Source organism: Verruconis gallopava (assembly GCF_000836295.1).
Source record: "Verruconis gallopava strain CBS 43764 unplaced genomic scaffold supercont1.46, whole genome shotgun sequence".
Taxonomy (NCBI): domain Eukaryota; kingdom Fungi; phylum Ascomycota; class Dothideomycetes; order Venturiales; family Sympoventuriaceae; genus Verruconis; species Verruconis gallopava.
This window is the reverse complement of record NW_015622182.1, coordinates 26,471-50,087: the sequence shown is the minus strand read 5'-3', so window position 1 is coordinate 50,087 and position 23,617 is coordinate 26,471. Positions and strand designations below refer to the sequence as shown.

Genomic DNA, 23,617 nt, shown 5'->3' with positions numbered 1-23,617 from the left:
GCTCTGAGCGCGTGCCGTATGCGGCTGCGTGTGAGAGTTGCCCGCACGCAGGCTGGATGCGGGGAGCGCCGGGAGACGGCAACGGCGAGGACGAGCTGAGTGTGCAGAATGCGGGCGGAGGAGACGTCTGGATGACTCGAAAGGACCAGAGCGCGCCCGATCAGTAGAACCTATGGCGCTGCTGGCAGCAGGATTCATCGCACGAGAGCGCCGGGATCTCTGATGGGCGAGGAGAGGAGACGGGCGGACGGTAGCGGCAGCGCCCCATCCGCGCTGGCGCAATCGATCCGCGCCCGTCGCCCCAGCCACTCGATTTCGCTGGGCAAGCAGCGCCATCCGTCATCGCATCATCAGTCGCTCGGCGGCGGTCGTCCGGCCGCACAGCATGGCCAGCAGCCGGCCACGCAGAATGGCCGCCGTTTGTTCCTACATGCACTCATGCACAGGAGCTCCCATACACAAGCGCACAGCTCCGCAGCCGCCGAAGCGTCCCCTTGCGCTCTCCTTGCCATCCACGGCGTGCTCCTGCTGGAGGCGCCTCGCAAGCCCCCCTGCCTTGCATTGTGCGTGCGTTGCGTATGTGCGCGAGCGTCCAGTCTCGTCGTGCATAACTTGGAACCCTCCGCCCGCGTGCTCCCTCCCCAGCCCAGAATCCTGCCCGGTCCCCCCCCTCCGTGGCTCCGCTATCGTAATCGTCGTCCAGTTATCTCTCTCAGCCATCGTCCCTCATCGCCCTCGTCTGCTCCTGTTCTACACGCGCGCTCACGAACCATCGCACAATCGTCGCGCATCTGCTGCTGCTCGGCTCGCTGCATACGCGCCCTTCCATTGGCTCCCGCTCGGCCCCTCTTCAGACCAAGCGCTCCCTGCTCAGATTCAGACCACCGGTCAACGCAAGAGCATCTCAGGAGCCGTTGCAGACCTCGGGAAGTCCCTCCTTCCGCGAAGATATACATTTGAGAAAGAGATACGGTCGCCTCTGCTCGCTGAGCGCAAGACTGAAGAGCGGGTCATGCGTACCTGGCGTAGCTAAGACGGCCTTGCGACGCTTGAGTCTGGCGCATTTGGATCAATTTGCGACTGCGGCGGACACCACGCGGGCAGGGCCGCAGCGGGACGGAAGTCTCCAGATCCATATCAAGAGCCGGCCCTTCATGCTCGAATATACTAGTCTGCGACGGATTCACCATGGCGGTCCAGCAGCCAGCTGAAGCGCCGTCTTTACCGGACGACTTCCACTCGCTGACCAGCGGCAGCTTCGCATCCAGGAAGTCGCTTCCGCATCCCCTACCACCGACCGCTGAACATCCTATCATCTTTGCACAGACGAACGGAAAACCTACCGCAAGCTCGGGTAGTCCAAAGTCACTTAGGCGTACCTACAACTACGGCAACAGCAATGGCGCCTCCCTTCCCTCCACCTCCATACCAGGCACGTTCCCTCTTAACGGCTTTTTCGACACATCGCTCCCTCCCACGCCACCCAGAAACGGGAATGAGCATGCCCGCAGCTTCTCGTCGCCGGTCCGCCCGCCGGGCCAGGACGGCGTGCTGACGTCTTCACACAGATCAACAAGCCACAACGGCTCCCTTGGAGGCCGGAGTCCTCCAACGCCGGACCAGACACCGCCTGCCACGGCCTCCCTGGATACACCTGCTCCCCCCGCACAGGCGGCATTCTCGCCGTCCTCTCTCGCGGATTCATTCAGAACCGCACGTGAAGAGCAGTGGTCTTCCGACGAAGGCGGCGAGGACGACCTCAACGACGAGTTCAGCCTCGCTGGGCCTGTGAGAACATTGCGCCGATCGAGTTGCGATACAGGGTTTGGTATGGGTCTCGAGCGCGATGACGATTCAACACCAACACCCAGAAAGTTGCGTCAGAAGCAGACGGTGCGCAACAAGGAGCCCACTAAGCTACCGCTCACCTTCGATGTGAATGCCATTCCCGACCGAGAGTGGGACACGAATCTGATGCGCAACGTCACCGTGCGCCGCAAGAAGCGGCCCGTCCTCGAGGACGAGGAGCGCGTGGCGGCCAGGGAGATTGTGCCCCGGCTTGTGAACGGCAGCTCCGAGGATGACGATGGACCGGAGCCGCTGACGCCCAATTTCGACCACTTTGCGCGGACGATGCCTGGCATGCAGCGTACGGAAGATAACGCCAAGAGACTGTCCGGTTCCTCGCATGCATCCACGATTTTGGAGGCTTACGTTGTGCCCACATCTCCAAGACGGCACCGGACACTGCGTCACACGAGCAAGAACGCCTCGTTGCGAAGTGATGACGGGTCCTCATCTCGTCCGAGCTCCTCAAACCATGCGCCCTCATTGGCGTCTGATGACCTATCTTTCAGCCAGCTCAATGAGAGACTCCGTGCGGAGCACAACAGCCGTCTTAATTCTGTGAACGGTGCCACCAGCCCGGACCTACCCTCGGTTGTTCCAGCAGTCCCGCTTCGCCATCACCCAGAGAGTAGGTCGCTGCGGTTGGCCAGCATTTCTTCGAGCAGCTCTGGCACGCGTCGGGCCTCAGATGGCGCACAACCATCGTTCTCCACCTCGCCAGCGCGCCACCGAACCGTCTCCGCCGGCTCTTATTCGGTCAGTTCATTTAGCGGACTCGAACACCCAGGTAGACTCTCGTACGTGCCTGGCGTAGAGCCTTTCCGTCTTAAGCACGACACTGCAGCTAGGCAGATTGCGCCCTCGAGCGCAGACTTGGTCGCTCAACAGTTGGCAAGAGCAGCCACGAGACGGGCCTTGCAACGGCTTGACTCCTCCGGCGGCACAATCGACGCGAGACCTGGCTCGTTCTTGAGGGAACCGCATAGGCAGGTGTCTGGCTTGGGGCCAACGATTCAAGACTCTTTACATGAGAGAGAACCAAACTTGGAGGCAGAGACGCCCGACGATGAAATTGACAATCCGGGAAGGGAACGTGTCGTCGAACCGATGAGAGAGCCAGCGAATGAGCCAACCAATGCAGGAGCAAGAAGTCCAACACAAGCGCCAGCAAGAGCTCAGATGAAAGACGCTGGAGAAGCACCCAATGACCATGTCAAGGAACTAGCGCCCGCAATAGAGTTCCCAACTTCGGTTGAGACTACGACTGCTGTAGTCACTACTACTGAGGTTTCATCACAAAGCATAATCAAAAGGCGAACACAACCAGTGGACTTAGCGCAGCCAGATTCTCGGTCGACCGCTGATAGCATGCCCCGAGTCAGCTTTGACAATTCTACGGTAACAGCACATGAAATACACAGAGTTAGCAACGCAAGTTCAACTCCACGTGCAGATACCGATCATGCGAATCCGCGACATCTTTACGCCCAGAGCACTCCTTTCTCGCAAATATCCGAGCATGAGATTCGCGAAGCCAACGCGATCAACATTTACCCACACAACAACAAATCATTACTAGTTGTCCAACAAGTAGCGCGCCCATCTGGCGCACAGAAACAGAATGATGCTGCTGATGCCATATCAGGATGGCCTGCTTTAATGGTCTCGCCAGCAACGCCGCCTCAGGTCTTTAGTGCATCTCCGGTGAATGTCGACTCTCCACTCAAAAATCCACGTCGGCCACCGCAGCCTCCTCATCCGGTGCCTCCAAAAATCAGCATTCACCCCGCAACACCGGACCACGAACTGGACAGGATATCCTTTACCGAAAAGCCAGAGCAAGGCGAATCCGATCCTCCACTACGCTCATTATCATTCAAGCAGAAGGCTAGACGGTACTCCGACCAAGTGATGAAACCCATTATCACACGCACTTCGAGCCTAAGGCGCAGCTACTACCGTCGCTCACGGGCCCGGCGAGAAGGCGCCCCAACTCCATCTGCTCACGATTCGAGGCCGGAGTCGCATAGCCTGCACCCGTTCTGGCAGCCTCGCGGGTTCTGGGACGAGTTCAGCGACTCAGATTCGGACTTTGGCGAATCTCAACATGAGCGACGCCTCCCTGCTGGCGGAGACACGTCGGAACTTGGCGAGCCACGCGGAATTGCAAAGGTACTAGACCGGGCGCGGCTCAAAGGTGGCAACTTTTTGATTGGCAATAGCCTTGGCATCGAGCGGGCGGGCACGAACAGGAGAAAACCCGTCATCCAACTGCCTGTCGGCCTAGGCCAGCGCACGAGCGGCCGCGTTGTAATGAAGCGTAGCAGCCAAAGCACCATTCACACTATCGCTTCCGAGAGTCTGCGCTCCGTCCGGCTGGCGAAACGCAGCGTGGAGAGCTTGCATCGTGTTACCAGCAGCCATAAGAAACGTGCGTGGAATCCGCGCAACTGGCAAGTGCAGTACGTTGGCGTAAGCGGCATGCGCGATCTTTGGCGACAACGGCAGGCACAAAAGAGGAGGCAGGAGCTGAAGGGCAAGATCGGCGTTCGTTACTCAGTCGAGAATGCACCAACTAGCAACTGATTCGGATGTCAATCTGTGCAGCGCAGGATCAGGGTAATCGCAGGTTGCAGCATCATTCTCTCATTCACTTCGAACGAAACAAACCGTGCGTCCTAGACGAACGAGATCACGAAACTTTGATTGGCAGAAGCGACGATAACCTCCATTGTTTGCGATTTATGGCTTTTCTTGTGTTCATTTGTGCTTTCATATGAGCGTGATTAGCGGGATTTTCAATGGATTCCATGGTAAGCCGATGGAAATAGCAAACTGTACGGCAACGTTATCGTATCGATTGTATCTATATAGACATTTAGTCTTGAGCTCAATCTAATTGGGCGGTGCTTTAATTTCTGTAGACAACTACATTGTCGTGTCTTCATGTCGTAGCATCATCAGCGCCAGAATATTGGCAATCAAGCTGCGCTCGCATTTGGCCATAGGATCAATTGGTTGGAACCCAGAGGAATATGACATTCCAGCGGTCATTGTCATCCGTACTCTGCAGTCAAAATGGCGAAGGCGCCGATAGCCGCATTAATCTTTCCTTTTTTTTTGCATTTGCGGCTTTCTTCAGCTCATTGTCAGAGCAATTGCCCATGCAATATCGTAAGCAAGGTACCGCACCGGTCGCGACATATATTTGACATGCTTTTGTGTAAACCAGCATTGGTAAGAAGAAAATATGGCCATGCGTGACGGAAGAAATAAGTTAAACTTACGCACTCCTAACGGAAACTTGTCACGTGATTAGTTGATCCTCGCCACCGATTTCGGGGCCCCGTCTGATTCGGCTTTGAATTAGCAATGCAAAATGAAACCGCGTACAACGACTCCACCGGGAGGAACTTCGGGAGTGCCACAGCGTTATTGTTGCTTGCCTTCAAACTTGTCGACGAAAGAATATCAACCGCGGACTCTGAAAGGAGCTCCAGAAGCGGACATGGATTTCGCAGGCTGAGCCGCCATACTCAATCAAGTAATTATTTCCCACTGATAACGGATCCGCACCTTCAGTTGGCGTGCAGTTCATGGCGGGGTGGAGGGGATTGACAAGGTCACTGCTCGATAATTCGCAGACGCGACGGCGCAATGGAGTGGTCCATGAAGATAACGATAGCCTTGGTCTGAATAAGATATAATAAGGAGTCAACCTCCCTTGATTGATCTTTTATCCTGTAGAGCACCAACGAAGTCTTCTATCCCGCCTTCGAACTTCAAAGTGTTTTGCATAGGCTCGGAGACCCAAGGATTGACAATTCGACAGTCACTCAATTCACGATGGAGATTGTCGACCGCGTCAAACAGGTCGCATCTCACCTGACCGGCCAAGTTGAGCCGCACCCATTCGACCCACTTACAGAGTCGGAGATCGCGAAGGCCGTCAGCATAATCAAGAAAACGTATCCTGATCTACATTTCAACGCAGTGACACTATGGGAGCCCCGAAAGAAAGAAATGCAGGCGTGGCTTGCGGATCCAAAAAATGTGCCTCGTCCTCATAGAGTTGCGGACTGTGTGTGCATTGGAAGGGGCAGCAAGGTCTTTGATGGCCTCGTCGACTTGAACGAGGGCAAAATCGTCCAGTGGGAGTTGACCGAAGGTGTGCAACCCTTAATCACTATGGAGGACCTTCAGATCGTCGAGACCGTCGTCCGAAAGGACCCAAAGGTCATCGAACAATGCCGCTTGATCGGCATCCCAGCCGAAGAAATGCACAAGGTATACTGTGACCGTGAGTAGAGGCCCTTCGCCTAGGCGTTGATAGGAGCACTAATTCCTGCACCAGCATGGACAATTGGCTACGATGAGCGGTTTGGTAGCAACGTGAGATTACAGCAGGCACTCATGTACTACCGTCCCGACATCGACGACAGCCAGTACACCTACCCGCTGGACTTTTGCCCCATTTTCAATGCAGACACTCATGAAATCATCCACATTGATGTTCCACCGGTCAGGAGACCCATCAACAAGGCGCCACCGAACAACTTCCATTCAGCAGCTATTGAAAAGGAGGGTGGCTACCGAACTGACTTGAAGCCAATCAACATCACACAGCCTGAGGGCGTCTCATTCAAGGTCACTGGCCGGACGATCGAATGGGTGAACTGGAAGGTTCATGTTGGCTTCAACTATCGCGAAGGCATTGTTCTCAGCAACATTACTTTCAACGACAAGGGCGAAGAACGGCCTATCTTCTGGAGGTTATCGCTAGCTGAGATGGTCGTTCCGTACGGTAATCCTGAACATCCACATCAGCGCAAGCACGCATTTGATCTCGGTGAATATGGTGGAGGCTATATGACCAACAGCTTGGCGCTAGGTTGCGATTGCAAGGGCTCAATCCATTACATGGATGCGAATTTTGTGAACCGTGCTGGAGAGCCATATACAATCAAAAACGCCATTTGTATCCACGAGGAAGACAACGGGATTCTGTTCAAGCACACTGACTTCAGAGACGAGTCAGTGTGCACCGTCACTCGTGCTCGCAAGCTCATCATCTCTCACATCTTCACCGCTGCAAACTACGAGTACTGCGTGTATTGGATCTTTCATCTAGATGGCACGATTCAGCTTGAGATCAAGCTTACTGGTATTCTAAACACCTATGCCATGCTCCCAGGCGAAGATACAAAGGGCTGGGGCACAGAGGTCTATCCAGGTGTGAACGCTCACAACCACCAGCATCTGTTCTGCCTACGCATTGATCCAAATATCGATGGACCAAACAACACGGTCTTCCAAGTTGACGCTGTACAAGGCCCTGGTGAGGTCGGCAGTGTCGAGAACAAGTATGGTAATGCTTTCTACGCTAAGAAGACGAGACTAGAAACTGCGGGTACTTCAGCCTGCGATTATAATGGCAACACTAGCCGAACTTGGGACATGTCGAATGAAAACAGGATCAACCCGTACAGCAAAAAACCAGCCACTTACAAGCTCGTTAGCCGTGAAGTGCCACCACTTCTGCCTAAAGAGGGAGGCCTTGTCTGGAAGCGCGCTGGTTTTGCTCGCCACGCTGTGCACGTTACCCCTTGTAATTATATCATATCTCGGAGTCTAGTTCAACTTGGCTGATGTGCTCCCAGATGATGATTCGCAGATTCACCCAGCCGGTCGTCACGTCCCGCAAACGTCGGGTGAACCATCAGTAGGTCTACCGGCGTGGATTGCAGCCAATCCTTCCGCATCACTTGTCAACACAGACGTTGTACTGTGGCACACTTTCGGACTCACCCATTTCCCTGCTCCAGAGGACTACCCAGTTATGCCGGCTGAGCCAATGACTGTCCTTTTGCGTCCACGAAACTTCTTCCTGCGAAACCCAGCTCTTGATATCCCACCAAGCTACTCGAGCTGCCCGAGCGGCAAGGGCACGAAGACCCTCGTCGATAAGCTGAGTGAATTGGCCTTTGGCGAGAAGAAATGTTCCAAGTGCTGAATGTTCCCATGCAGTCCTTTTGAGACGTTGTCGTAATTAGCGATATCGTATGACAGGCGAATGGTGTTGCTGATAACGACGGAAAATAACTAGTCTTAGTTTCAGGTCCTTCTTAGTAAATTCACATATCCATTGTATACCTCAGCAAATGTGCAGACTCTTCTACGCATGTCTCTCCTCTACTCCTCCGAGCTAGTGCTAGTTTTACTCAACACATCAAACGAGGGTCGAAGCTCAGATCCGGTCCGACGTAGGCTAAATGAACAATTATATGCAAGTTTGATTGTTTGAAAAGATGCGGGCCACAACTTCTCACAGACGGATTGGTTGACTTTCAAGGTCCTAGTGATGCTGAACGTGTCAGTAGATCTGCGATCTCGCAGAATTAGGTGTAGCCGTGGCGTCGTTGCGCTTTTTTTGGCTCTCTCCTGCCATCACCATGTTCCTCAACTCACAATTGGCTCCACCAAGTGCGTTAGTTCAGTTGTTCCCGATCGACGCGGAGTATCCATACGGCCAAGAGAACTAGTGAAAGCTTAGAACTTCGGCTCCCGTGCGGGGATGCTTGGCAGATACCTTCCGCGGAGGTTGAAGCCACAGTACGTACAACGAAAAGCAAAAGAAGGGACCAACTAACAGGTAAGCGCCAAGAATTGAAGTGACGTGTGAACAAGAGTTTAGCTTGGGGTCTCTTGTCGGAAGTTGGACGTAATGAAGAATGAGCCAACTTAAGAAGCTGATCATTTGCTTTAATTGGGTCTGATCTAGAGCATTGGCCGTGTTCGAGCAAGACCTGTATTAGGCAGTTGCTACATTGAGCAAAAACCTTCCGGGACAATAGCGTACGATTACAGAAAATGCTGCCGATTCTGGAAATTAGATCTGGTTACTCTCTTAGACATAAAAAAAGAAGCCGAGATGTTCGACTCAAAAAAATCCTTCCTCTCAGTCTTTCGCCGCATTATCCTTCCTTTCACTGACTTCGACGTAGTTTCAGCTGTAGATACATATCATGAGCCCCAAGACACGCGCGATTGCTATCTTTGGGGTAGGTCCAGGGATCGGCCGCGCTGTTGCTGTACAATTTGCGTCCCAGGGTTTCAGCCATCTTATCTTACTGTCACGAAATGCGCAGAGACTCCAAGAGAACAAGGTCGCTGTTATGTCTGCTGCTGGGAGCTTGGACATTTCAATCTATACTATTGTGGTAGACTTGTCAAGCCAGGCATCGCTTCAAGCCGCCTTCGACCATATCGACAGTTTAGGTCTGGACCTTGAGGTAGCCTTGTACAATGGTGCCAGGGTTTCTCCCACGCCACTATTCGAGACTCCCGTCCAGGAGATCGAGGCAGATTTTAAGGTAGGCACAGCAGGCATTCGAAGCTTCATAACTGACGTAGAACAGACAACCACAGTTGGGCTCTACTCAGTTGCCAAATGGGTCCTTCCAAAGCTCCAAATCTTTGCAAAGGCATATCCACATGCCAACCCATCCTTAATCGTGACTGGCGGATTCCTGCACAAGACTCCAATCCCCGAATTTTTCACGCTCTCCCTTGTTAAGACAGCCCAACGCAACCTTGTTCAAAGCTTGCATCAAGTCTATAATCCACAAGGTGTCCACGTTGGTCTAGTGCTTGTTGGTGGAATGGTGTCTCCAGAGGCAAAAGTGCTAAACCCTACTCACATCGCCAAACTCGTATGGGAATTCTTCGAAAACAGGAACGATCTGGAGGTTGAGCTGGAGGACAAATAGCGCCGCGCCGTACACTAAGTGTCCAAGCACGGATCTGGATCCATGTGTGATAAAAACGAGTGTCTCAACGGTAAATGCTCATCTATACATATGTCCACTAGCCCATCAACGATACCATCTGTTCTATTTAGTCAATATTTATTGCTACTCATTCGCTTACTCACCACAAAACGATCAAGAGAAGCCTCGAACAATTCGTTGACAACACCGAGTCCCCCAGGGTGCTCAACAGGCGAGAGAGGGTTCTTGACAACATATTCAACGTAGAGCATCGACCAAATCTGGTGGAGCTGAAGCCGCAAGTTGCTTGTCTTTGTGTCAGTAAGCATGACGAACTTCAGTCTTGTTGGTGTCTCCAAGTAGTGTAACTTGTACTCTCCAGTGCGGTACGAGATGAAACTAAAACGGAATTAACGACGAAGTTCGTGCAATACAACAGCATTGACAGATATACTTGTTGTCCTCGCCACCAATCTTCTTAACCATGTTGCGAAGAGAAAATATAACACCGAAGATAAGTTTCGCGTCATCTGCAGCTGAGAGCTGCTTCAGCCCTGCTTCGCCGTTGAGAGTCGTGCTCGCGTCAGACTGGGGGCGTGCACCTTTTGGTGTTGGCCTTGGTGTCCACTTCTTCGCGAAGATGCATTCCGTATGACGGTCGAAGATATAGAATGAATACACAACCATTATGCAATTCCTTTACGCTAGGTGTAGAAACAGGCCGGCTGAGATCGGCTGATCAAAAGAGTGACTTTGTGGTTACTTTTTCGCGAGTGTGCAGAATCGCAGGGTCCAGAGATGAGGCGGCCATTTTGCTTGGCTCTTTGTCCTTACGTGGGGCGCTAAGAACAAGCGGGGGCATCAGGTTAGAGATGCATCTGTTCGACGTTTTGTAAGTCCGAGCAAAGGCGACGATGGAAAATTGGCTCCGTCACTCAAAATCCTTGCTTTGTCTCCGCTCGTACTAAACGCCTCCAGTGACTATGGCGTCCACAGGCGCCGATAAGCTGGAAAAGTCCAGCTCTGCTCCTCCCCCTTTAGAAGACTTAGCGCCTGATAGCCTGTTGGAAACTGAGCTCGATCGTCCTATTCCAACCAAGCATGTGTATGTTTCCAATTAAACGACCTTCGGCTATATATGCATCCGCAGAGAGCCGCTCCATTGCAGAACTGTAATCTGAACAATATGTCTAGCTCCGCGCCCGCATATCACAGCCCGCTTCGACACCATTCCCGAGTACCGTCTACGCCGAGACGACATGTAAAAGTTGGTTTAACCCATGATTCCAATTCAGATAAACCAAGGAGCTGAGTTGAGATAGGAAACACTCAATGCACGTTCGCAGTATAGCAATAGCGGAGACGATGGCACTGCTGAGCACCGAATCAACCAATACCTTATCAAAGAAGAGATTGGAAGAGGCTCCTTTGGCGCAGTTCACGTTGCGGTCGACCAGTTTGGGAATGAGTATGTATGTATTAGAGACTAACTGCCTGCGATTCTTCAAACTCATGGATGGGTAGGCTGTCAAAGAATTTTCGAAGTCACGGCTGCGGAAGCGAGCACAATCAAACCTACTTCGAACGGCGAAGTCGAGGCCTGTGCCTGGTCATTACACAGCCAAGAAAAACTTTAACTCCCCTCTGCACAGGCGAGAACCAGGCAAGACCACGAACTCCTTGGATCTTATTCGAGAAGAGATTGCTATAATGAAGAAACTAAACCATCCCAATGTGGTTAACCTCATTGAAGTACTAGATGATCCTGACGAGGATTCACTGTATATGGTTATGGAAATGTGCAAGAAGGGCGTTGTCATGCATGTTGGACTTGACCAGACGGCAGATCCCTATGATGAAGAGCAATGTCGTTTGTGGTTCCGAGATATGGTGTTGGGTCTAGAGTATCGTAAGTCGCATGTTTTGTTTGCAACGTGCTCTCGTCTGACTCATTTTGGCAGTTCATGCCCAAGGGATCATACACCGTGACATTAAGCCAGACAATTGTTTGATAACCAGTGACGATACACTAAAGTTCGTCGATTTTGGGGTCTCAGAAATGTTTGAGAAAGACTCTGACATGAATACTGCCAAGTCTGCAGGCTCACCCGCTTTCATGCCTCCAGAACTATGCATTGCTAAGCATGGGGAAGTGTCTGGCAGAGCTTGCGATATCTGGTCAATGGGCGTTACGCTGTACTGCCTACGCTACGGTCGCATTCCTTTCGAGAAAGCTGGCATGCTCGATCTTTACGAAAGCATCAAGCACGATAGTTTCGAACTTGATCCGAATTGTGGCGAAGATTTTCGAGACCTCATGACACGACTTTTGGAGAAGGATGCCGACAAACGTATCCGTATAGAAGAAATAAGAGAGCATCCGTGGGTAACAAGAGGCGGTATAGATCCGCTGTTACCTCGGGAAGAGAACATAGCTGCGCTGATTGAACCACCGACGGAGGAGGAACTTGACAATGCTATTACTGGCAATATGGGCCGACTGTTGGTTGTTCTCAAGGCGGCTAAGCGCTTTAAGCAACTGCTTTCGAGAAAGCGACCGGACCTAATGGAAGGTATTTTTGGTAACTCGAGCAAATTTGTCCAACCGCCGCTGAGCATTAATCCTTTGTGGCGATCTCGCAGCGCCAACTTTGAGGACAAGAAATCGACAGAATATCCTGTTCTTGACGATGGCACACATCGAGAGGTCAACGTTACAGAAAATGTCAAGAAATCGTCCGAAGATCTAAACAAAACTGCTTCTGTCAGCTCGGGAACACCTTCTACGGACCTAGAGCTTGCTGGCACTAAACTAGAGCCAGATTTGGCAGCAAAGAGTTTTCTAATCCCAATACACACGCCTGTTTCAAGGCAGACTGGACGTGGTCAAGCTCATGACCCCCTTGAAGATACTCTGTACCTTGGAATCGGTACTGGGGCAGATGCTCAAGTGCAAGAAGGCCCATTTCCAGCAGTGAGCGAATCGCCAAGTGCTGCTGAATTCAACGTCTACGAAAGAGCCTACCAGGAAGAGGTTGATCGCATTGTCGGTAAACAAGAAGATAAGACAAGTCATCCTACGCTCTTTCTCACGAGACGCGTTGAACACATCAAAGACTTGCGGAATAATGAACACATCGTGGATCATCTAAAGTCCAAGGTCCCTGAAGCGGCTAACGTTGCATTCAAAAAGCTTGTCGAGCAAGCCAAGTCAAATGTTGAATACGCCACAGCTATAGCTACATCTGCAACCACGATCTCAGATCCCAAGGCTGACCCCGCACCAAGTGGAGGCCTCAAGAAAATAATCGAGCAAGCCAAGGAGAACTATGAGGCCGCCTCGAGCAAATTCTCGACAGCAACTTCAACTGGATCACAGGAGGAGCCTACAAAGCCCAAGTTTGGTTTCACCAAACTAATCGGAAAGGCTCGAGAACAAATTGAGGCCGCCAGGCCAACCAAGAGCGCGATAGAAGAGCCCATGTAATTACGCAATTGAAACCGGGAAACGAGGTCGGTCCAATTTGGAGGAGGCAGCTGTGTCTCGTGATGATCTAGACAATAGCGGGGCATTAAGCTCCCACAATTATAGTGCGAAAGGCACACGAGCAAATTTGGAGCCGGAAATCGCGCGAAACAAGCAAGATATCACGAAATTTACCGTCACCTCTGCGTCCTCAATTAGGTATTTAGTAGTCCTCACAGGTACTGGCCGGTCGTATCCGACCGCGGCGAGGCATTCTGTCGTTCTTCCAACATGAAATTTCTGCGTTAGAGGGAGATTGGCGGCTACTGAGGGTATGGACATAGTCGTCGCTGACTAGAACCCCTGAAAAGGCATCACTCCCATACTAAGACTGATGCAACCAAGGAGTGTGGTATTTGAATATATGAGTTACCCGAAATGCAATATGCCGACAAGTCGCAGGAGAATCGCCGGCAGGAATACCGGCTGGCTAGCATTCATGATCTGCTAAAACGCAAGCACGTGTGCGGTATTTATTTCTAGCCTCTCACTGCAGCACGCCGTTACCGCCTGTCCGGGTCAAATGGAGCTTCGGCATTGGATGCAGAGAGAACGACGAACGGCTGGTGAGATCCCGACATGAAGTAAGAAGACCTAGCTGGTTTTTGTTTCGTTCTGCTGTACAAGTACGATGCATGCGGGGAAGTAGATGCATATGCGGGGCTAGGATGTTCCAATGATACCTGCAGGGATTTTTCTGATGGACGTAGTGAGCATTGCGTCGGAGCGCATGCTCATGATCGTTAGATTAATGTACTTCAGTGCTTTGTCTCCGACGAATTGGCACCAGTCCATAACCGAGTTCCCATGTACATGCGACAGCTTGAGCTCCGAAGGAGACTATGCAGCTTTGGATGCCTCAAAGTGGTAACTTGCACTTCGCAATTCCCAGCTCTCCTGCCGACAGAATGGCGCATCTCAACGGCATTGACGGGGCACAATTCGTAAATTTGACGGAGAAGTGCCGTTATAGGATGAAATTTTCGACCTCCGTCGAAGGTAGGATGCACAGTTGAGAAGACTAGCTGCAAAGCTTGGTTGACACTGGCGACTCGCTGTTTCATTGGAGTGGTCATGCAGATGAGTTGCAGTAGCACGTGCAAATCTGATGCCTTTGGAGGACTCGCTACTACGGCACGGGATAATTGTGCGGTGTGCTTGGATGGAGCGTCGTGTGTGAGCACTGTATATATCTGATTTATGCTGGGGAAAATTGGCGTCGCCGTTCGTCAAGACATGGACGCTGCCCGCAAAGCGGCGGCTTGAGCAGGGCCATCAAACGGGTAGTTGTACGCGTCTTGTCTGCAGCTCTGCCGACGGTAAGCACAGCGACTAGATGATGGAATGTCCGGCAAGGTCTCCGAACATGGTTCAGCATCACGCTGTGCTAGAAGGTACGCGCGTGCGTGCACGCAACATATGGGACAGGATGGACGGAGAAGGTGGATTTTTTTCCTTGGGACGGTTGCCAGTCTCATCCAGAAGCCACGGTGTCTGTCGGTCTAGATCATTAGACCGCCATGGAATGCGTGGTCGAGACGGGCGACGTACAGCGTGCGGTGGTGTTCACAATTAACTTAGTCCTGGACCCAAGTGGGCCAGCCAGAGCGATTTTCCCACCAGCTCAGATCCCAGATTAAAATGCTCACCATACCGACATGCTCTGACTCGGATTGCAAGGCCAAACACATCAACTCCACAGGAGAACAGTTGAGAAGCCCCCGTTCGAGTGCGCGTACTTGCCGCCTGCCCGGCAACCAATCACACCAGCTTGTCATCTGAACTTGTCGATCTTAGAAGAAGCAAACGACGAGAGGACAAGAGGGTAATCAAGAAAAAAAGCCTCCGGTTTCACGCGGCAAAGGACGACGTTCGTCATAGGCGGCGCGACCACGCCAGCAGTGCTGGGCCCGTCGCGAACATCCGGTTGGAAGTACGGGCCGGAATCAAAGCTTTTGATTTGACGTTTTATTGCTCACAGCCGTCCCTCTGCATCTTGCACGATTCACGAAAAGTCAGCGCAGCAGCAGACATCGTATTCGGCCTTTTTGTCAGGTGGGAGGTGCTGTACAAGGGCAACCGAATGCTCAGGATCCATAATTCTTCCAATCCGCGGATTCCAGGGACAAAAACGCAGGCTTGGCAGCCCATTACAAATATAAACCAACAGCACCGCCTCCCAAAACTTTGAGTCTACCAGACAATCCTGACGCACTTCGTCTTGGCCGTTTTGCGAGTACAATAACACACGGAGAGTCACTGGGCTTTGCCCAGCGGAGACTCTTGTACTCTACCCTACGTCGCCTCAATTTTCACCTGCGTTCGGGCTTCTCGCTTGCGCTGGCCAGAGCTGCCTCTGACCTCACCACCTCATCGAACCCCAGTACCTGCCCGCCTCCAGACGCCTTGTTTCGAAACTTCCGTCAACCTGGGCGCCACTGACATGTCTGCGCAACCTGCTTCGAGCACTCAGCCAGCCGCGTCGTCGTCTTCCGCAAACTCAACGTCATCCGCCTCTGTCCACTCACAAGATGGCAGCACTCACAGCGCCACTCCCGCCCAGAACCAGGTAACACTGGTCAAAGAGACGACTGTCAACGGTGATGCCCGGCAACGTCCACAACCCATCAAGAAGCCGTCGATGACATCGAGGATCAGCGGCATGTTCAGGACGAAGGGCGACGACTCGTCTCGTGACGCCTCAAGGACCAACCTGTCTGAGAAGTTGAAGGAGATGAGCGTTGCAGAGGATTCTGCCCAGCGCCTGGCAGTTGTCGAGAATGGCAGGAACGCACCCTCATCGGATCCTCCTAGCCGCCAAAATTCAACCAAGAACGCTCGGCCCGGCGGAATGAGCGCTGACTCGAAAGCCAAGGTTGGCGCAGGCTCTGAGCCTCCAAAGAAGGTGGATGAGCACGGCGTGCCAAAGCGTTTCTGGATAACGCCTGACGGCCTACATGAGCATCAGCTCAAAGTCAACAAGCGGAACCAAAAATTAAAGGACATGTTACGGGGCTTGTTCGACAAGGGCAAGCCTAGCGAAGAACAGCCCCTCACTCTCATGGCAGATTGGATTGCCCAAAAGCGAACCGAAGAAAAAGCACCATCGGATCTCAAAGGCGGCCCCGGGCAATCTAGCTCGCTCGTTGAGAAGTACGGGAAATGCCAGGAGATCGTCGGTCACGGAGCTTTTGGAATTGTCCGCGTTTCCCACAAGGTCGACGCCAAAGATCCAAGGCGCGAGCAACTATTCGCTGTTAAGGAATTTCGTCAGCGACCTGGCGAGTCAGCAAAGAAGTACCAGAAGCGTCTAACCTCAGAGTTTTGCCTCTCGTCGTCAATGCAGCACCCAAATGTGATCCATACACTTGATCTCCTCCAAGACGATAAGGGCGACTATTGCGAAGTCATGGAATATTGCGCTGGTGGCGATTTGTACACCCTTATCCTTGCTGCTGGCAGTCTAGAGGTCCTCGAAGCCGACTGCTACTTCAAGCAACTCATGCGCGGCGTCGAATACATGCATGAGATGGGCGTCGCACATCGTGACTTGAAGCCTGAGAATCTGCTCCTCACGCAACATGGAGCTCTCAAGATTACCGACTTTGGCAACGGCGAATGCTTTCGTATGGCCTGGGAGCGAGAAGCTCACATGACGGCTGGTCTTTGTGGCTCTGCTCCATACATTGCACCTGAGGAGTATATAGAGAAAGAGTTTGATCCTCGTGCTGTTGATGTTTGGGCATGTGGAATCATTTACATGGCTATGCGTACTGGTAGGCATCTATGGCGTGTTGCTAAGAAGGGAGAGGACGAGTTCTTCACTCGGTATCTCGAAGACCGCAAGGAAGAGACTGGCTTCCGGCCCATCGAGGTTCTGAAAAGAGTATGTTCTATTCGTTTAGCTCTATTCCGTTCGAGAACTAATATCAGGCAGGCGAGGTGTCGCAACGTTATCTACTCTATCCTTGATCCGAACCCGTCCAGACGCTTGACCGCAAAGCAGATCTTGCAGTCTGAGTGGGTCAAGGAGATCAAAGTCTGCAAGGCAGGAGAGGAAGGTTATTAAGTTCTCTCCCGAACATTAATGGTAATACCCGTGCAAGGCGTCATAAACACTACAACTGATGGACAGGCGCAAACTGTACGACTTTTACGAATGAGCCATGATTAGCCGCTGAAAACCGGCGGCATGACCTCTATTTCGAGAAGCACGAACAGGTTCGGGTTTCCGATGGTGACAGATACCCTTCTCTCCAGATCCTTACCTACTGTTATTTTTTCTTTATCACGCAAGTCACTTCTGCTTCATGTAACTGGCGGCATCATTGTTTGGCGTTTATACTGTTGCTCGTGGCGGCTTCTGGATCACAACCATGACTACAAATGCAATCGCTAGAGCAGCAAAGCAGATATGAATTATGTAGAGCTGGGTGGAAATGAATGCTTTGCCTTTTGCAAAATAGATTGGATTGCAACAGTCGTTCTCGTCTCGTCCATGACCCATGTCTGAAAGAGGTGCAATTCCCACCGTAGAACGGAGCAGAGCTTGCAAACTTGAGCTCCTCGTCAACAGACTCATTGCACCGGCAGAGAAGTTTGCGTTAACAACTCATGAAAACACATTCGCGTCTAGAGAGTGATTTTTTACTGTTTCACGATATTGATCGAAGGTTTCAGTTTGAACGGTTTTCAATGTATCTTATCAGATCGGCGTCTTACTTCCGGACAGGATCATCCATGGCACGGGTCAGCCACACCTTTTCCCTCCACCGTAACGTATTTCTAACAAATAGCATATCCACACGTGTTAATCCGATCCGACATTTTGACGTGCACTTTAAACGCCAGATACTAGCGTTTTGGACAGTGGAAGAATATCCAGGTCCGAACATGCACCTATGCGATGCCATGCATCATAGCTGTGGTCCTTTTGCTCTGCACATATGTGACTGCCACGACAGCCTCTGTGGCTTCCGTACATGAGGCAACATCTACTGCCACCTATACTCTGACTCATAACGAAGCCATAGATGCACATCAGTCGACACTTGCAGCCCCAGCATCTACTTTAATCTCAAGTTCGAAAAGCTCGCCGGAGAGCCCTCTAGCTTTCATTTCCGAACCAAGCCTAAGCGTCTGCCCGAGCAGAACGATCAACTACATTACTCACTCGCTACCACAACAATGCCTACGAACAAGTAGAAGCCTGCCTGGAAACGGGACTTTGGCAGACACGGCAGTGGCAAATGACACAGCTACTAGCAATAGTGCGGCTCCACCATCAGGAGCTGTGCAAGTGATCCCGCAGGCGGTCGACACAACTGAAGCGGCGAACACCCAAGCATCCCACAACCATGTAGCCGCAGATAAGAGTCAAGAAGCAGTACTTGAGGATTCACCGAAGCTGGGTCTGGAGGATGAACACGACTCACCTCTAGACAAATCGAAGTTTCTATCCTTCGAAGAATGGAAAAAAAGAAATCTCGAAAAAGTTGGACAATCCCCGGATAACGTCGGGCAGGGGAGATCACAAGTCAACGAGGGCAGACGCAGACCAATCACTAATGCGCTGGACACATTAGGGGAAGAGGGTGAGATAGAACTGGACTTTGGTGGTTTTGGTCAAGGGACATCCCGATATACTCCAGACGCGGAGACGACTATTGCATCAAAGGCGAGTGAAAATTCGGCAGAACAAAGTGAACACGCAAGTCCAGCACGGCACAGAAGCAAGGATGCTGGGAAGACGTGCAAGGAACGCTTCAATTACGCCTCGTTCGACTGCGCGGCTACTGTTATGAAAACGAATCCAAAATGCAAATCCTCCAGTTCCGTTCTCGTCGAAAACAAGGATAGCTACATGTTGAACGAATGCTCTATTGACAATAAATTTATCATCATTGAGCTCTGCGACCATATTCTTGTGGACACCGTCGTTGTTGCCAACTTCGAGTTCTTCAGCAGCATGTTCAAAACATTCCGTGTCAGCGTAAGCGACCGTTACCCGGCCAAAGCAGATAGGTGGAAAGACCTGGGCACCTTCGAGGCCAGAAACACGAGGGAGATCCAAGCATTTCTAATTGAAAATCCGCAGATATGGGCGCGTTACCTGCGAATTGAATTTCTTACGCATTATGGAAATGAGTACTACTGTCCTGTCAGTCTAATTAGGGTACATGGAACGACCATGATGGAAGAGTTCAGACATCAAGAGGACGCTGCAAGGGACGAGGACGAAGATATCGAGGAGCTCGTTCCTGATGTTGAGCCAGTGCCTCCTGTAGTCATCGAGACAACAAGCGCGGTGACAGCCAGCAGCACCATGAGGTCAGAACAAGTTGAAAGTCAAACTAGGACACCTTTTAGTATGGCCAGCATAGTCAATGTGCCTCATGAAAGCGACGTAACTGAAAATGTCACGGGAGTGGCCATGGATCTTCCAACATTGGTAGATAATTCTACAACGGAAGAAATGAGAGGATCTACATCCGTCTCTACTCAAAATTGCAGCCAAGGTGTGGCAATAGTGTCCACAGTAAAGGTAATCGAGCCCGCACCAGTCGGAGGGACAGACCCAGTCATTTCATACACAGGGACAACAGCAGAGCTTCGAAATGCATCAGAGAGTGCCCAGATGCCGTCACCATATAACACCTCTCGGGCTAGCACCGAGGAAAACTCGAACACGACATCCACTAGTACATCATCAATGGTGCAGTCAATCGAGTCTGTAAATACCACAGAAACTCTCAGTAACATGGATTCTACCGACTCTACTGCGACAGCAAATCAACACACTGAGGCCAAACTCAATAGCAACAGCTCCAGCACGTTGAATAGTGAGCGAGCAACGAAGACTGTTGTCGCAGACACTATTAAACCACCTCCGCCTCCTCAGCCGTCGACACAAGATAGTTTCTTCAAGGCGACAAATAAACGGTTGACTATGCTAGAGACAAACTCTTCTCTGAATATTCAGTATATCGAAGAGCAGTCTCGTATTTTACGCGATGCGTTCGTTCAAACAGAGAAACGTCAACTTAAGAAGACGGAAAACTTCTTAAGGCACCTCAACGACACCGTCATGGCGGAGCTGAAAGGATTTCGGATGCAGTACGATCAGCTGTGGCAATCCACTGTGATAGAGCTTGAGGAGAGTCGGGCTAGATCACAGAAGGAGATGATGGCTTTCAGTGCGCGTTTGACTATGCTTGCGGATGAGTTAGTATGGGCCAAGAGGATGAACGTTCTGCAATCCATCCTGTTGCTTGCATCTTTAGGCTTGTTCGTCTTTGCCTCGAAGGGTAAGGAGTATATGGACATGCCGATCATGCAGCAAGCTCTGAAAACATCTCAATCTGTCCTTCGTCTGGGAGGTCACGGAAATTTTGATAGTCCTCCTGGCAGTCCAGAATCTACACGAGCCAGCAGCCCAGAATTTCGACGTAGTTTACGAAAGCTGAACAGGCTTTTAAGTGCTGATTTGGAGCCAAATCCTGTCTCACAGAGTAGCGATGTGGACAGCCCACTTGTGGAAAAAAGCATTGACGTAAAGGACATTGGAACTGTAACTCCAGATGAGGTCACCACAAATCCTGATTTGCATTTCGAACCCTCAACCCCTGAAGCGTCAATCCATGGACAGGGCGACGGTGACCGCAGTGCGAGTCCAACCTTAAGCCCCGAAGAAGCCGCGAGAGCTATTGCTCGCGAAGCTCAAAGCGGACCGGCAACACCGAGCGGCACAAGGGAGAATCGGCCACTGGAGTGGGATCGTACACGCGGAGAGTCTGACAGCAATCCATTGGCAACTTCAGCGGAGATTCTCTCGTCTCTCCGGGTGGGAAAAGAGATCTCGCCAAGTTCCGATATATGTCACAGCCCGCTGCGGCACAGCACGCTGGAGGACATCCCAGACGAAGAAGACCGATAATACATTCCATGCATAATGACTTGCCGAGCGTGACCTGTCATCCTCGAATCTGATTTCTCTTCCCTTCGCCAAATGTAGATGGGAAGTAAGCTGCAATTGCTGACAAAACTGTCCTTGCAATCGGTATAGTGGCAAAGAAGTTGTCAACATAAGTTTGTGATCAAGCAACGAACATAGGCACAGTGGCGATTTTCCTCAAAGTCACCAAAAAATTACGGCCAACGTCTTATTCTGGGGCATGACAGGGATTGTACGGCGCGAAAAAGCACTGCATTATCGAGGTAGAAGACAGCTCGGGCTAACATGTTGTGTGACACAATTTTGTTTGCTATGCACTTTACAGCTGAGGTCTTGTTCACAATACCCTTTGCAATTGACTCTGGTGATTGGCTGCAAGGCTGACGGCCCGCATCCCAACAGAAAATCATGAAGAGCAGCTTTTGGAAAGGGAAAGATGTCTGGCAATGGCTCATTGGATGTTCCCTACCGAATGTGCAGGAGAGGCATGAGCACGTTCTACGGTTGAACTTGCTGGTGATACGACTTTTGATTTCAACGTAAGAATGTAGTATTGACTATGCCACGAGAAAGATTCATCAAACAAAGAAACGGAACATCTTTTCTCTTAGCCGCATATCAGCATCTCTCCAGTTGTCGTTCTTGGCGTCATGTTGGATAGGGTGGAATTTAGTGTTAGCTGTCGACTGAGATGTCAAACAGATAGCTGAATGACAGGTCGCAAAATGCGCAAGAGCACACGCATGTTGCGCAGGAACCTGACTCTTTGCGAGCCCCTTAGTGATCAACATGTGAACATCCTTCGCTGCACGAGGCCCTCGCCGTTGGAGGCCTGGGTGCTTGCTATTGGTTCTGCGCTGTAAGAAGGACCGAGGGTTAGGTTGGCTGCGTCGTTGGCTGCGTCTCCAAAACGTCTGTGCGATTAACTTACGATTTGAGTCCAAGCGTTTTAGGTGACTTGGGCTACGCTGTTCCAGAATTGGGGTTTCTGCAAAAACGCATATTGGACATACATCCTAGCTCTAGACTTTGCGTTACTACAGATAGACTTTAAATGATATATCACGCTGAGTTTCCTTGTTGAGCTTCACGAAGAACTTGGCGGATTAGCACGTTTGAGATGGATGAGGCGAATCAGGTCTTTCCTGGAGGAAAACAATAGCCATGCCACAAGGTCGACCCGTTAGCGTGGGCAAATCACCAGCTTGAGACCAGGTACTAAAGCTCCAGTGTCGAAGTTCGACGGAACAACAGGGCGCTCGAGCGGTGAACGATCTTGAGTGTCAAGACCTGCAAGATCAAAAGGCGATTTCCGCGGTGCAGTTTTGCCTGCCGTCTGCAAGCTCATTTTCGATGATTGAGGGTGTATCGAGGTATTGAGGTCTTCATCAACTTAAAGCTGCAGCTGTTGATGCACGAGAGAGGCATGATGCTTGTAGAAATGCGAGGGTCGTCAGTCGGTACGGGGGTGCTAAAAATTCGAGTCACACAACGTATCTAAAAAGATCAGTGAGATAGAGCTTTAGATCAAGGACAGCCTTGCATGGACTTCCAAAGGATATCATTCGTCTCACAGCAACAAAGATACAATGAGACCGGACGTTCGGCGCTGGTACGCCGTCTTAGCAGCCTGGTATGCGGCGTGCGTCGAGCCATCTTCTCGGTGCAAGGCAGGCGGGCACACGATCCGAACGCGTCCGGCAGGGTTTCTGAGTAAGCGATGAGCGAGAAACTGGGCCCTTCAGTGGATAACAAGCACGGCGGCTTGTCTTAAGCGCACACTACCGCTGGTGATTCTCATCTCGTGATGTGATGAAGGATTGAAGCATCGTCGAAAAGGCAGCCAAAGCGGCCTGGTAATGCGGAGCAACGTAAACGGTGGCTGGCAGGATGCGATGCAATTCGCCAGGCCGGTGGAGTTAATGCAGCTGGCTCAAAGCAGAAGGGGGCGATCAAAAGTTGCTGGTACGTTATGCGAGCCAGCGGGCGATTGCCAGCCAGGACGCGACACGAGTTGCTGGGTTTGTCGGGCATGGGAGAGTCTCTCAGTTTCTGCAGGAACAGGATCGAAGTGCCTTTGCGCCTGAAGACATCAAAGCCCTTTTCTGTCCTTTGAGAGGGCGGGTTTTGGAAGAAACAGGGTGACGGGCCTTCATGAAACGAAGGCCAAGATGGCAACGCTTGAATCCAAAGGGCTCCAAAGAGGTGATTCACTCCGCCAGATCGAGCGCGAAACCATCGTCATCTGGCCAGGATTGATGCGAACGGGTCGGTAACTGGACCTCTGAGCGGCCAAGCTCATGCAGAGGGCAGCGTGACCTCGAAAAAGACTCCACTTGAACCAGGGAACGTCACCCGTAAAAAAACACCTGACAGAAAAATCACGGGGATTGGGTGGCGGAGATATGATGACGGCTACAGTGGCGAGACTGATCTCTTGCAACAAGAGTGAAGACCGAGTGGACCGTGTGACGAGCCTGGGGTTTCTTTCCTTTCAGTCGTTTCTTTCCCCCTTTGGAT

The 23,617-nt window shown here is 51.4% G+C and overlaps 8 protein-coding genes across 8 annotated transcripts; 6 read left to right on the top strand and 2 right to left on the bottom strand.

The window, feature by feature from the left end:
* The first annotated feature begins 637 nt into the window (after window positions 1–637).
* On the top strand, window positions 638–4,921 carry PV09_08698 (uncharacterized protein). Its single transcript, XM_016362636.1, has one exon. The coding sequence runs from the start codon at window positions 1,189–1,191 to the stop codon at window positions 4,432–4,434; it is 3,246 nt and encodes a 1,081-aa protein (XP_016209503.1). The 5' UTR covers window positions 638–1,188; the 3' UTR covers window positions 4,435–4,921.
* Window positions 4,922–5,257: 336 nt separating this feature from the next.
* Window positions 5,258–8,015, top strand: PV09_08697 (uncharacterized protein). Its single transcript, XM_016362635.1, has 3 exons — window positions 5,258–6,148; window positions 6,203–7,456; window positions 7,509–8,015. Exons 1-3 carry the CDS (start codon window positions 5,695–5,697, stop codon window positions 7,859–7,861), a joined length of 2,061 nt encoding a protein of 686 aa, XP_016209502.1. The 5' UTR covers window positions 5,258–5,694; the 3' UTR covers window positions 7,862–8,015.
* Window positions 8,016–8,599: 584 nt separating this feature from the next.
* Window positions 8,600–10,393, bottom strand: PV09_08695 (uncharacterized protein). Its single transcript, XM_016362633.1, has 3 exons — window positions 10,072–10,393; window positions 9,782–10,016; window positions 8,600–9,735 (listed from the first exon to the last, which is right to left on the bottom strand). The coding sequence occupies exons 1-3, from the start codon at window positions 10,302–10,304 to the stop codon at window positions 9,715–9,717; spliced, it is 489 nt and encodes a 162-aa protein (XP_016209500.1). The 5' UTR covers window positions 10,305–10,393; the 3' UTR covers window positions 8,600–9,714.
* On the top strand, window positions 8,874–9,617 carry PV09_08696 (uncharacterized protein; the record flags this gene model as incomplete). The annotated part of the gene is made up of 2 exons (XM_016362634.1): window positions 8,874–9,221; window positions 9,267–9,617. The coding sequence occupies 2 exons, from the start codon at window positions 8,874–8,876 to the stop codon at window positions 9,615–9,617; spliced, it is 699 nt and encodes a 232-aa protein (XP_016209501.1).
* A 111-nt stretch (window positions 10,394–10,504) lies between the features above and the next one.
* Window positions 10,505–14,622, top strand: PV09_08693 (uncharacterized protein). Its single transcript, XM_016362631.1, has 5 exons — window positions 10,505–10,722; window positions 10,812–10,884; window positions 10,940–11,089; window positions 11,142–11,526; window positions 11,579–14,622. Exons 1-5 carry the CDS (start codon window positions 10,601–10,603, stop codon window positions 13,102–13,104), a joined length of 2,256 nt encoding a protein of 751 aa, XP_016209498.1. The 5' UTR covers window positions 10,505–10,600; the 3' UTR covers window positions 13,105–14,622.
* On the bottom strand, window positions 13,786–14,552 carry PV09_08694 (uncharacterized protein). Its single transcript, XM_016362632.1, has one exon. It carries the CDS (start codon window positions 14,217–14,219, stop codon window positions 13,902–13,904), a length of 318 nt encoding a protein of 105 aa, XP_016209499.1. The 5' UTR covers window positions 14,220–14,552; the 3' UTR covers window positions 13,786–13,901.
* Window positions 14,623–14,782: 160 nt separating the features above from the next.
* On the top strand, window positions 14,783–17,821 carry PV09_08692 (uncharacterized protein). Its single transcript, XM_016362630.1, has 2 exons — window positions 14,783–17,029; window positions 17,081–17,821. Exons 1-2 carry the CDS (start codon window positions 15,587–15,589, stop codon window positions 17,210–17,212), a joined length of 1,575 nt encoding a protein of 524 aa, XP_016209497.1. The 5' UTR covers window positions 14,783–15,586; the 3' UTR covers window positions 17,213–17,821.
* PV09_08691 (uncharacterized protein) lies at window positions 17,811–21,852 on the top strand. Its single transcript, XM_016362629.1, has one exon. The coding sequence runs from the start codon at window positions 18,050–18,052 to the stop codon at window positions 21,077–21,079; it is 3,030 nt and encodes a 1,009-aa protein (XP_016209496.1). The 5' UTR covers window positions 17,811–18,049; the 3' UTR covers window positions 21,080–21,852.
* The last annotated feature ends 1,765 nt before the right edge of the window (window positions 21,853–23,617 follow it).